Raw genomic sequence first — 12,924 nt, forward strand, 5'->3', positions numbered from 1 at the left:
CACGGTGGGAAACATGCTTGCGCCCCTTATCAAGATGACACGTTAACGGTTTACAGAAAAATTTCCATTATGAATGTGACTGGATGCTACTTTTAAAGCCGATTAAATCACTGACTCAGTGATAAAAGTAAGTGGGATGATATTTCCCCCTCACAATAAAATATAAGGCCATGAATGTGTTTATTAAATAGCAAATTAATATTAAACAAGTGAAATTACAGTAAATCATATTTGCTTATTATTTATAAGGATTCTTTTTTTCTGTTCTCAATCTAACTGCTTTTCATGTTATTTTATATTACTTCAGGTTTAATGTCCAACAAAGCAGCATTATTATCCCCAATTAAATTTAGAGCCTCCTCTGTTTTAAACATAAGTAGGATGAATAAAATTTTAAGTAAAATCGTAAAATTACTAAACAGCAGTACATACAAAAACAAAAAAAAAAATACAATTTGGTGCAAAACATGAAAACACACACACAAATATATTTTTGAGCAAAATATATTTTGATCAAGTGAATTGAAATTACACACACACAGAAAATATATAGCATACCGAAGGACTTCATAAGCAACAATTGTAAAAATTAGTTAACAAAGAACATAATAAAGTATCCAATGAGAGGAGGCATGCAGGTTATTATTAACACACACACACACACACACACACACACACAGAACTGGGACAAAACACATCTTGACTAAAAAACGGTAAATAATTGCTTATCAACACTATAATTCAACACGTTTTTAGTTAAACAAGAAAAAGTTAGGCCATGCAAGGTTATCAACCTTGCTTATTGATCTCATAGCTTAAAGAAGGTCAAATCTTATCCAGTTCAAATTGAACGGAGTGAACTCCATTCTTAACAATTCAAGCTTGCACTTCCCCCATCGTCTAACCACATGCTGAGGAGAATTTTTTCCCCAAGTCCAAACTAAAGTAAACTAATTTCCAACCATGGCCACACATTCCTAAATGAGAACCGGTTTGGCAGACCGCATCATATCAGAACCATCTCACCCCTTAGTCTCCTGTGGGTGAAAGCTACTAAAGTCTTATTACGCAAATGACTAACTGATTAAAAAAGTGATTCTTTTTTTTGCTATAATGTAAGAATGTACATTATACCACAAAAGAAGGCTGAAAGTTTTCATGTATTGAAATGTAGTTAATTTCACGCTCCTGTGTTCATGGATGTCGTGGTAGGGGGACAAAGCAGAGTTATTACCGAAGGCACAACTTGGTGAGGGGCTGTTACAGATAAGTGGGCGGAGCATGCTCCTCTTCAAACAGCTAGACCCTGACACTCGACGGCTCATTGATTAACACAAGACACAATCACTCCCGATGAAAGGGTAAGGTCTGTCCCTGACTGGCCTTCACTACAAAAGCCACTTCACCTTTACCAACCAGACCCAGAAGAAAAAGAAAGTGCTGAAAAGGGTCCTTCGTAAGCAACATTCACTGCTACGTGTCTTCATTCGGTAATACAGATAACCGTTTGCTTTAAATGGCTCCTGAAATCGGGCCTTATTCTGTTCGTTTGATTGACATATCTGTACGGGTGTGGAATAGCACCTTTTTGTTGTTTTGCCTTGTCCAGAGCCATGCAGACAGCTGAGGACTGCAGTCCACTCACCACCCACGTCCTCAACACAGGTGACGGGGTCCCAGCCGCCCGCATGGCCGTCAGCCTCCATCGCCTGGATCCCCAGATGATCCTCTGGAGCCTCGTCAGTGTGGGGTAAGCTGCTTTCCGCTGTTGCCGCTACAGGATCAGGACTATTAGCTCTGTCAGCGTTAACAGCAGAGCCACTTGAAGAGACGGGCCCTGATTAGTGTAATGTGAGACGAGGGACGTGACTGCAACACTAACCACTTCAGCCGCTTCTCGACAGTTTTATTATTTCTGTAATTATTTCGAATATTATCAGAGTCATTATCATCGCTCGTGCTAACGTCGGTGGCTGAGCACTCGACTGTGGGCCGATATTACCACTGTTATGGGCGCCGCGACTGCTCAAATAATTGAGATGTGATACTTTCCATCATGCCCGGATGCTTCTAGAACGACAGATGTAGATGGTCGATGTCCAGGACTCGTCACCAAAGAGGCCTTCACCCCTGGGATGTACAAGATTCGCTTTGAGACTGGCCAGTACTGGGAGAGCCTGGGTCAGTGCTGCCTCCATCCTTATGTTGAGGTGAGGGGTCACAGAACACCACCTGGTAAAAGGAAATGGAATTTTAAATCGGAGTCACACATACACACACACAGAAGCTTAAATATTCCTCCCGGTTTCAAGTTCAGTAAATGATTAATAGTCTCATGCCATTTGCGGCAGGTTGGATGGTACAGAACTTTTTGGCAGACCCTGCGATCATTGGATACCTACAGTAACTACGAACATGTGAAAACTCCCTTTTAAACCCTCCAGCAAAGCGGTGTAAAAAAAACCTGCCAGTCAACTCAAAAGTTAGATTTCAGAGATTACGTTGACCTTGCTGATCTGACTCCATTAATTATTAGCAATGTATTCGAACTCATCTGATGTTACGTGGACATACAGATGTATGGCCCAGTAGAACGTTTATTACTATTGCAGTTACATGGAAATATTGCATGTAAATTGATACCAATGTCGCAGAAGAGCCGAAATTAGAAAAAAGTGGCAAAGTCCAGAGAGCAAACCCTGGACCTGGAGAAGCAGGGGGGGGAGTAGGAAAGAAGAATCCAGAAGCTAGGGTAGAAAAACTAGCCCCCCCCTGAAGGAGGTCTGAACACCACCTTTATACTGGACATTTGACTACCAAAAAGGTTGCTACAGACCAATCAGATTGTCCTTTTATGTTTAGCTTTGTCCAGAGAGACCCCCCCCCTAAGCCCCCAAACCAACCCCCCCCGAAATAAGAATACAGGGGTTATTATCCACCCCCCACAACACTCTCCTGTTTTCGCACCTCGGGCCATTTGCTGCCCTTTTGCTTTTGTCCTGTGGGTGCTAGCTCCTGTTTGTGAGGGGGAGGCCACATTCCAGAGACAAAGTAGGGGGTCTTCATTAACACATGAAAAGTCATGGACCCGGAATCTCCCATTTTACAGCGCAATGCCAGATGGGTCATTTTTATTGGATTTAATTAATGCACAGTTTTCAGTTCCTTTTCTACTGTACCCCCGACAGTTTGGACTCTTACTGAAGATGGCTATGCAGTCTTCAACATAGAGAACTATTGTGTGCTCGGCATGTACAATGCATTAAATTAGGAATAGTTAGGTCTAAAATGAATTAGATTAGCCACTGGAAGGAATCGGCTGAGCATGACATAACGTAATATTTCATAATATAATATTACTATACCGGTTACATAATAGAATACATTATATTCTATTCTACATGGTACTTTCTACCATCTTTTCTTGTGGGAAACCAACAGTAATAACCTTTTTAAAAAATCTGTTGAAATCCATTTGCTGTAACCATAACCATGATTCTGTGTTTAAAATTCTATCATGGACCTGTTATTACAGAATTATTTTTAATAATTATGAAGTTCCTGGTACAGTTACATCACTTCTATGTTCCTATAATTTGACTTAGTCTAAAATAAGATTTAAGCTTTTGCATGTGACCTAGAAAATTTCTTGGCCCCAACATTTATCTGGTTAAATCTTCTTCTTCTTCTTGCTCCCGTTAGGTGGTTTTCACTGTTGTGAACCCTGACCAGAAGCTCCACCTGCCTCTGCTGTTCAGCCGCTTCTCCTACAGCACCCACAGTGCCAGCTAGACACCCATCCCGCTGCACCAGTGTTTAAATCAGAGTCAAATCAATACAAACGTTTTAATTAATACTGCACCTCTTTTCTTGTAGTTCATATTTCAATGTTTGTACAATTCTGTGCTGGGACTGTGTGGGAGATTAGTGATGTAATTAAATGTACCTGGTAATTTAATAAATAATTTTTTAATTAACCATTTTTAATTTATTGTAACAAGATTTATTGGCCAAGTCCTTTAACAACAACAAGAAATTCACAGATCAAATGCAGACAATGGACATATTATTTAGAGAAAATAGATAGGCCAAGCAATTTCCATATGAAGTGCAATGTGCAAAGTGCAATGCATGCAGGAACAGAATTATGACATTTATAACAGTTATCCAAAGACACAAATGTGGCTGCAGAAGAGAAGATGCACTGAGGATGGTGGCCTGGTTTTTAATTGTTTTACTCCATCCATACTTTAATATACCATAACAAGCTATAGACACTGCCATCTTCATCATATTATAATTTGTTACAAATGTAGCAATAGGTATCAATACAAAACTGCACGCTTTCTAGAAAAGAAAATAAGAAAGAACTCTAGAAAATTTGAGTCAATAAATATGAGCACAGTACATTCTATTACAAAAACTGGGTAATGACTGATACTATGTAATAATAATAATAATGGGTTTAATAGCAGTATACCCCAGTGTAGACATGCAACCTCAGGAGCAGTGAATTTAGTCAATTCCAGCACAGTGCTGATGCATTGTTGAATGGGTGTGACTGTCGGAGCGTTAGCGCCATCTGCTGGTAGATTTCCTCACGGGAATCCTCGCTGCCACAGTCTGCATCAATATCCACTGCGTTCTGGGATTAAAACCGTAGAAATTGGAAATGTTGATAGTGAAGAGATAAAAACACGCTGCCATTGGAATAATAAATGTATTCTTCAAATTAAGGCAATATAATAAAGCATAATGCAGTTATGATCCAACTGTGAGAAAGTTATATGAAAAGTGAAGTGATTGTGAAACACTGCAGCACAGCACAGGGTGACACAATAAAATGTGTCCTCTGCTTTTAACCATCAACCTTAGTGAGCAGTGGGCAGCCATGACAGGTGCCCAGGGAGCAATGTGTGGGGACGGTGCTTTGTGGTACCTCAGTGGCACCATGGCGGACCGAGATTCGAACCGGCAACCTTCTTAACCACTAGGCCACTACAACACCACAACAATTGTCATCCCTGGGTGATGCTAGTCATATATTGGTTGTTGTTTCCAGCAGAGGTCAGCATTGCCCTACAAACCAAACAAACGATGCATGATCATGTCCAAATCAGAAGGTAAATATTTTCTACAAGTGACATTAGATGGCAAGCATTGTGATCTACTAAAATAAGAAGAGTATGTTTGTGGATTAATGGTATTTAAAAAAAATAAAAAGGGGTTGGTCAGTGGTGGCCTAGCGGTTAAGGAAGCGGCCCATAACCAGAATGTTGCTGGTTCGAATCCTGATCCTCCGAGGTGAGCAAAGCACCGTCCCATAACATAAGCAGGCCAGGGTCCTGTGTTGACTAAAGTCAATTCAAGCTGGTATTTTATGGTTAATAAATGCTCAATAAGAGTAAAAGGCTCTTATTGGCACTTTTTGTTGTGTTTACTTACATGTCTTATGTTCTAGAACATATTTCAAACCACCCTCTGGTCAAGGGTCAGGGTGGAAAAGGGGTGGTGAAGATATGAGTGTTGTGAGTAATCAAGAGGAGCCAAAGTGTACAAAAATAGTGATGAAAGTTGCCAGTTGTAATCAGCCTGGGGGACGAGCCTGGGGAGAACAAGCCGAAACAAAGCAACCAATACGTGCCCATGACAGTGCACGTAACAAAGATGAACGGAGCAAACTTTGCTGGATGCTGGAGGAATAAATCCCGTGTTTAACTGATATACAGTACAGGCCAAAAGTTTGGACACACCTTCTCATTCAATGTGTTTTCTTTTTCATGGCCATTTATATTGGTAGATAAAAAAAAGATGAAATAACTGAAAACATGTTTTATATTCTCGTTTCTTCAAAATATCCACCCTTTGCTCTGATTACTGCCTTGTACACTCTTGGCATTCTCTCGATGAGCTTCAAGAGGTCGTCACCTGAAATGGTTTTCCAACAGTCTTGAAGGAGTTCCCAGAGGTGTTTAGCACTTGTTGGTCCAGCTCACCCCAAACCATCTTGACTGGGTTCAGGTCCGCTGACTGTGGAGGCCAGGTCTCCACTTTTTGTTAAGTACTTAACTCCACATGTGTTCATTCATAGTTTTGATGCCTTCAGTGAGAATCTACCAACGTAAATGGTCACGAAAATAAAGAAAACACATTGAATGAGAAGGTGTGTTCAAATGTTTGGCCTGTATTGTACATCCCACATGGACAAATACCATCTTTTGCCTTCTGCCTCTCTGTTACACACACACACACACACACATTTTGGCATAGACAACATGGCTTTTATTATTTATGGAATAATCTTTCCAGTTAAAAACCAGGCACATTTTTTACAATGTAATTATACATTTAAAGGAGCTTTGTAAATTTTCTTTACTGTATATACATGTATATTATTCTGCCAGTATGCTCATAATGTGCAGAGCACCAAAATGTTATCTTGCAGTTTTCATCACAATTTGCACATAAAATGTCAATTTATTATAGTAGCATAATTTACATATAACAATAGCATATTTAATTTCTTAACAAATATATTTAATTTGGTTTCCATCATACACAGTGGTGGCCCAGCGGGTAAGGAAACAGATCTGTAATCACAAGGTTGCCAGCTCAAATCCCAAATGCCCAAGGTACCACTGAGGTGCCACTGAGCAAAGCACTGCCCACTGCTCACCAAGGGTGATGGTTAAAAGCAGGGGACACATTTTGTTGTGTCACCCTGTGCTGTGCTGCAGTGTTTCACAATGACAATCACTTCACGTTTTGGTTTAAGCAGCAGCTTGATTACATGAAACATAGTTGACTCAGTAGTCACAAGGTGATCCATTAAATGCTCTTTGGATTTCGTTCCCATGTGAGGTGTGCATTTTTCTACAGCATTTTCAAAAAACAACGACTTATAGCAGCATGTAATGTCTACAAAGAAGCACAGGATAGCAATAATGTCACACATTTTTTTAGTAAAGCCCAGCTGCTGTTCAAACTCAAACATTCAAACATGTTAAAACATCAGGCCAGCACATTAAGAGCATCAGTGAGGATCTTCAGGTCATCCTTCACAGACTCCAGGCCACCTTGAATCTTCAAGGGGTTGTCCAGAACCTCTATGCTGCATGTGTAGGGGTCAAATCGCACCGAAAAGGGTCTCTTGATGCCTGACACATATGTCCTGATAAAACAGAAGCTTTTATAAAATGTTGTATACCTCATATGAACATGTCTGTATATTCAATTTGCAATGGTTTCAAATATAAGAGCATATTTAGACGATTTTGGCATTTCCTTCTACAGTCTACTATTTATTTGTGATGGGTATTGTAAATGTACTAAATGTGAACACTGAAAATGGACAACACAATAAAACAAAGCTTTTACGTGTGTGGCATGTATAAAAGATACTGATGAATCATATATATCTGAGCAGGACACTTTTACCTGAGCTTCTCTTTAGCATCTGCGAAACTCTCAGACACAAAATAGACTGACTGGTAGTTCTGGTCTTGGTACGGTTGCACTGCAGCAATCTCAGGGTCGAACTCCCTCCTCTCTGGCTCGTCAGATAATGAGTGCTGAAGAACAGGGAATCATGGGAATCAAGAACAGAGTCATTTCCATGTCATTCCATGTTTCATATTTCTGTTCCTTTGTGATATTTTTTGTGCCATTGCATTGTGAACACAATTGAACTGGCCGAGACGGTATGGAACAGCTGAAGTCACCTGGCAGCCATCGTGCACTGGTGCAACACTCACCACCAGCTCCCCGTATGAAGACAGCAGGCCGGCCCCATAGGCCTTCACTGCGCCCCCTTGTTTGCACAGGCCAAACTCCACAGTAAACCAGTACATCTGCAGGGCACATGGCATAATCCAGTTTCCATCATTATTTCTATTGTCAAAATGTGAACAAAGAAAATATTTTGATAAATAAATATATATATATATATACATACGGTTGAGAGTTTCTCAATGTCCTCCTCAGACGCTCCAAGAGATGCGAGGCCAATAGCCTAAAAAAATTAAGTATTTTTTAATAATTTTCAAACTGAACATTACCACATTATATTTTTGTTAATCATCCATTTACCTGGGAGAATTGAGCAAACGTGCGATCTGCCAGCATGGGAACGTGACCCAGGAGTTCATGAACACAGTCACTGGGACAGGTAAAGAAATGACAGGTGTGCGCTCTTGTCACTACACTTTCAAAATGAGTTGTACTGAAGTCCTTTCTATCTTTGCGTGACAGTCATCTGTTAAGTAACTCACGGTTCTGGGGAGTGCATGGGGGAAGACGCATGGCGAATGTACTGGGTGCACTGGAACACACGGAAAGCCAAGCTGGCCAGGAAGTCTCTCGCTGACAGGAGACCAGCAACCGGCCTTAGCTGGAATCCAGTCTGCTCTATAGACAGGCGTACAGAGAACGAAAGAGAGAGTGAGAAAGAGAGTCGCCGGTGTGTATTACCTTTTAGACTCACGAAGTGATAAATAATGGGCAGATGGATTGGATTTTGTAAAACGATTGAACGTGACCAGGCTTTACCTTGCGAGAACTCAGATACTGCAACTGTCTAGGCATTTTAAGGAGTTCAATACCTATATACCACATTTTGAGCATATGTAGGTGTAGGCTGGTAGTAGCCTAGTGGGTAACGCACTCACCTATGAACCAGACGACCAAGGTTCGAATCCCACTTACTACCATTGTGTCCCTGAGCAAGACACTTAATCCTGAGTTGCTCCAGGGGGGGGACTGTCCCTGTCACTACTGATTGTAAGTCGCTCTGGATAAGGGTGTCTGATAAATGCTGTAAAATGTAAATGTAGTACATGTATGTCTGAAAGTACAGTTCAACCCAGTATAGGCACCTTTGAGGAAGCGGGACACGTCCTCCAGCTGAGGGATGTTGTCGGGGCTGTAGCCGCAGTGTCTTTCCAGCAGCCGGAAAGCCTCCAGGTGCTCGCTGCAGGCGTGCGTGTTGTACAGGTCCCTCAGCGTGCTGTACACCTCCCTCCTGCAACACACACACACACGCACTATGACAGACGCTTCTGAAATAATCCATCCGACGGAATAATTCTGTTACAAACAGACGGAGCACGTCCTACGCTGCCACCCTCGTCAGCATTTTAACTGATGCCATGTTTCGTTTTTTTTTTTTTTTTTTTTTTATTCTTTGGAGTTAACTAATTCTCAGAAGAGCTCGGCAGCATGTCCAGGATGCGATTGAATTAAAGTGGCATGTTGCTATGGAGCCCAGTCACAAATCAGCCAAAAAGCAAACAGTTCATTGGTCAGTAATCTGGTTATTGGAGAGCGAGCCCCAAGGGTTTGGGCCAAAAACAAGATTATTTAATGATACGATGGAGTGACTTTGTTTGAGGAGCGGCTCTGTCTGAACGCAGCATGCTGGAAGTTTCTCCAAAACCACTATTCGCAGAGAAGATTGTAGCATTTCTCACAAACGCAGCATCATTTTCATCTGAAATGAACGAAATCATGTGAAGATAAAAGTTAGAAAACTGCCATTAAACCAAAAGGCTTCAACTTGATTGGAGAAGTTGATTCTTATTCCTGTAAAATTTCTGACGCATGCATGCCAAAATTATTTTTGTTTCTGTCTTCAAAAAAATTACTTCTTGGTTTCAAAAAATGTCACTACTTTCATTCAGAAAATTATTCTCATTCCTTTGTCAAAATCGATGTTGCCCAGTATAGCAAGTAAAAGTCGCCAGAACTCACCATGTCCCAATTTCCTCTTCCGTGTACTCCACTCTGGGGATTGGTTCTCCACTGAGATTAAAGGAACTGGCATTAGAGACATGCTGAAACAGACATCCATACATGTGATGCTTTCTTACTGTTTGAATCTGAACGCAATGTCCCCAATCATTTTCCTTCGTTGCCTGTAGACAGGGTCTGTAAATCCCTGAGGAAAATACAGCAAATGTATTTAATATTAATGAATATTAATGTGAATATTTATAATTACTAAGAGTAATAAGAAAAATACATTTAAGCATGAACATACTGACCGGATGATCCTGGTCCAGGTCGGGATCAAATTTGGTGACAAGGTGATGGCACTTGTCCAACTCTGCAATTTTTCTTGGGAACCAATGAACTGAAAATGAGGAAACAATTAAAAAATGCAAAGTGCTGGGCCCTCACACCTAAGATGTCATGACACAGCGGATGCACGCACAATGTTTTTATCGAATGCAGTATTCATTGAAACTCAGCAGCCATGTGTCACTCTGATAGGGGCAGTGGTGGCCTAGCGGTTAAGGAAGCGGCCCCGTAATCAGAAGGTTGCCAGTTCAAAACTCGATCCGCCAAGGTGCCACTGAGCAAAGCACCGTCCCCAGACGCTGCTCCCCGGGCGCCTGTCATGGCTGCCCACTGTTCACTCAGGGTGATGGAGGACAAATTTCACTGTGTGCACGTGTGCTGTTCTGCTGTGTATCACAAGTGACAATCACTTCACTTTACTTTTCTCTGACAGTTCGCCCCCCTCCTCCACTGCAGCACACTCAAAGAGACAGCAACCTCAGCCCCGCCCCACACAGACTCATCTGACAGTTAGGCCCCCCTCCCTCTCGCTCAGAGGGAGAGCAACCTGACTATTAATAAGTTAATTTAAGGCTCCCCCATGGCAACAAAAAAAAAACTTTCATAATTGGGAATGCTAAGGTTCTTGCCTTGATGCTCAGTAATTTTGGTGTAAGTTGGATGTAATTTTAATGAACTCTGTTTTGCATGTGAGGAAACAAATAATAATGCAACAAGAACCTCAAGAAAATGTGATGTTTATAGAAGGAAAATTAATAATAATGCAGAAACCGTAGAGACAATAAATGCTTGTTCACAGATTTTGAGAACAGAGTAAAAGATTTGATGTTTTAAAAGGCACATACATTTAACCTCCTTAGTAGTTCGGACCTCCTCTGCGATCCTCTTGATGGAGCTGACCAGGGTACTGACATCAGAAAGATGCAACTCGCACTGAACAAAGTACTCCAGACCCTCCAGACCATCTTTTGGATTTCTGCTCGGTCGACTCTCCAGGTGATGGAGCTTCGCTTCAAAAGTCTAAAATTTGCAGTGAAGTCAGTCACAACGATCACAGATACAATTAAAAGAATCATTTTTCTACTGGTGCCACTGCACACATGACATAATGCATACATATAATAAATGTTAATTATTCATTGTTCATCCTTTTGCTACTTACTACAGAGAAAAAGAGAAGGAATTGAGCCCTTTGCCTCAGAAAATTAATTCTGCTCATGTACATCATAAAACGTTATAATTCGACATGAATTATAAAATATAATACATATTCGTTGTACATGCCCTGATTCAGATATTATATTTCATACTGTATATAGTATTTTTTTCATGTTTTATAGCAGTCTCATTTTAAAAAAGTACTCGGACGCACCTCAAACACCTTGAAAGCGCGCGAAAGCGCCGGACTCTTGGAACTCCTCAGTCTGAAGAAGAGGCTGAGCAGAGCCCGGCCGTCGTCCTCCTCAAACACTATCTGTTCGCTCGCCTCCGCCGCCTCGGCCGCCGCGGCCGCCGCCTCCCGCTCCTTCCTCGCGTCCTCGATCAAACTCTGCCGCCTGCCCACGAACCTGGGAGACTGACAGCGCGCAACGTGACGTGCAGGTGACATGCAGTCGCGGTGACGTTTCCCGGCACGTTATAACGAAGCAGGGACAGGGACGTCTCCAAAAAGCGCACGAAAACGTCGACCCAGGTTAACCTACACCTGCGCATAGCTGCACTTCAGTGTTCGGTTGCCGCTGTCATGGCCATATATATATAGTTTTTATGCACTGATGATTAGTCTTTGGTAAGTATGTTTCGTGCGTAAAGCATTCAATTATGGCGCATTCCATGCGCAATTGCGCAAAAGTGAATCCACTGACTTCTTCGCAGCATTGCAACAATCTACGAAAATAGATTATTAAAAAGTGATTTTCTTACCGTGATGGAATCGGAGCGCTCGAGTTCAGAAGCCGCCCTGCGGACGCTCTTCGTAGATGATGTGGAGCTGCTGGAGTTGGGCATTTTCCAGTCGGTCGGTTTCCCGTTCCTCGGATGGAAATGGGAGCACAGTGGCTCTTTTTTTATGTCTCTCTCGGCACCTGCATCTCCTCTTTTTATATAGAGGTCATTTCTCTATACTGACGTCAAATCCGGGGACCCTCGTTTCAATTACCGAACGCGCGCCGCCTCGGACCACAGAGCCGGTGCGCGTTCATTCCAGTTACTTATTAACATCAGACGTTTTGAACAAAAGTTTTAACGCTATAAAATGCTGTCTTGCTGTGTATTCGTGCTTTTGAATACTATCACAATTCAGACGTGTCAACCAGACACCAGTCTGTATACTAAGAGGGAGTAAAAGGTTATTTTACCTAAACGAATTATCCCCGCCTTTCAAGCGCAATTTGCGACGAATTGGATATCAATGTTTCTCGACATCATATGAAAGATCGGAGTATAAAATGTCAACCAATAAAAAAAAAAAAGAAAAAAAAGTCAGCCATGGAAACTTGAGTCGCGTTATCGGCCCCCGTCCCCCTCCACACTTTTATTGCCACAAACGTTTGTTCTTTGTCTCCCCAAGGGGACCAAGTGTAGTTTTTGGCCCCCCCAGCCCAATCCTGTCTGATGCTTAACGCGATTAAAACGTTGATGCCCGCAGTCCCGAGGCGGCAGGGGGAGTGCAGGATTACCCGTCGGCCCCTGCGCGCAGGTCGCGGCTCCCGAGGAGAGACGGGGGGACCGTAAAGAGCACCGACGCAGCCGCGGGCGCCCGGACTAAAGGGCTGCGTTTATTAAGGAGGACAGAGATAAGGCACGCTGACATTAAGGCCGATTTTCCGCCGCGCTGGAAAGTTTGCA

The 12,924-nt window shown here is 42.1% G+C and overlaps 2 protein-coding genes across 2 annotated transcripts; one reads left to right on the top strand and one right to left on the bottom strand.

Moving 5' to 3' along the window:
- The first annotated feature begins 1,613 nt into the window (after window positions 1-1,613).
- Window positions 1,614-3,792, top strand: urahb (urate (5-hydroxyiso-) hydrolase b). The gene is made up of 3 exons (XM_028958950.1): window positions 1,614-1,750; window positions 2,075-2,210; window positions 3,703-3,792. The coding sequence occupies exons 1-3, from the start codon at window positions 1,614-1,616 to the stop codon at window positions 3,790-3,792; spliced, it is 363 nt and encodes a 120-aa protein (XP_028814783.1).
- Window positions 3,793-6,668: 2,876 nt separating this feature from the next.
- Window positions 6,669-12,303, bottom strand: th (tyrosine hydroxylase). Its single transcript, XM_028957795.1, has 13 exons — window positions 12,001-12,303; window positions 11,450-11,653; window positions 10,923-11,097; window positions 10,041-10,129; window positions 9,867-9,934; window positions 9,748-9,798; window positions 8,874-9,019; window positions 8,271-8,406; window positions 8,089-8,158; window positions 7,955-8,011; window positions 7,755-7,850; window positions 7,438-7,571; window positions 6,669-7,171 (listed from the first exon to the last, which is right to left on the bottom strand). Exons 1-13 carry the CDS (start codon window positions 12,082-12,084, stop codon window positions 7,012-7,014), a joined length of 1,470 nt encoding a protein of 489 aa, XP_028813628.1. The 5' UTR covers window positions 12,085-12,303; the 3' UTR covers window positions 6,669-7,011.
- Between the last annotated feature and the right edge of the window lie 621 nt (window positions 12,304-12,924).

The sequence above is a fragment of the Denticeps clupeoides genome, chromosome 17 (assembly GCF_900700375.1).
Source record: "Denticeps clupeoides chromosome 17, fDenClu1.1, whole genome shotgun sequence".
Classification (NCBI taxonomy): Eukaryota; Metazoa; Chordata; class Actinopteri; order Clupeiformes; family Denticipitidae; genus Denticeps; species Denticeps clupeoides.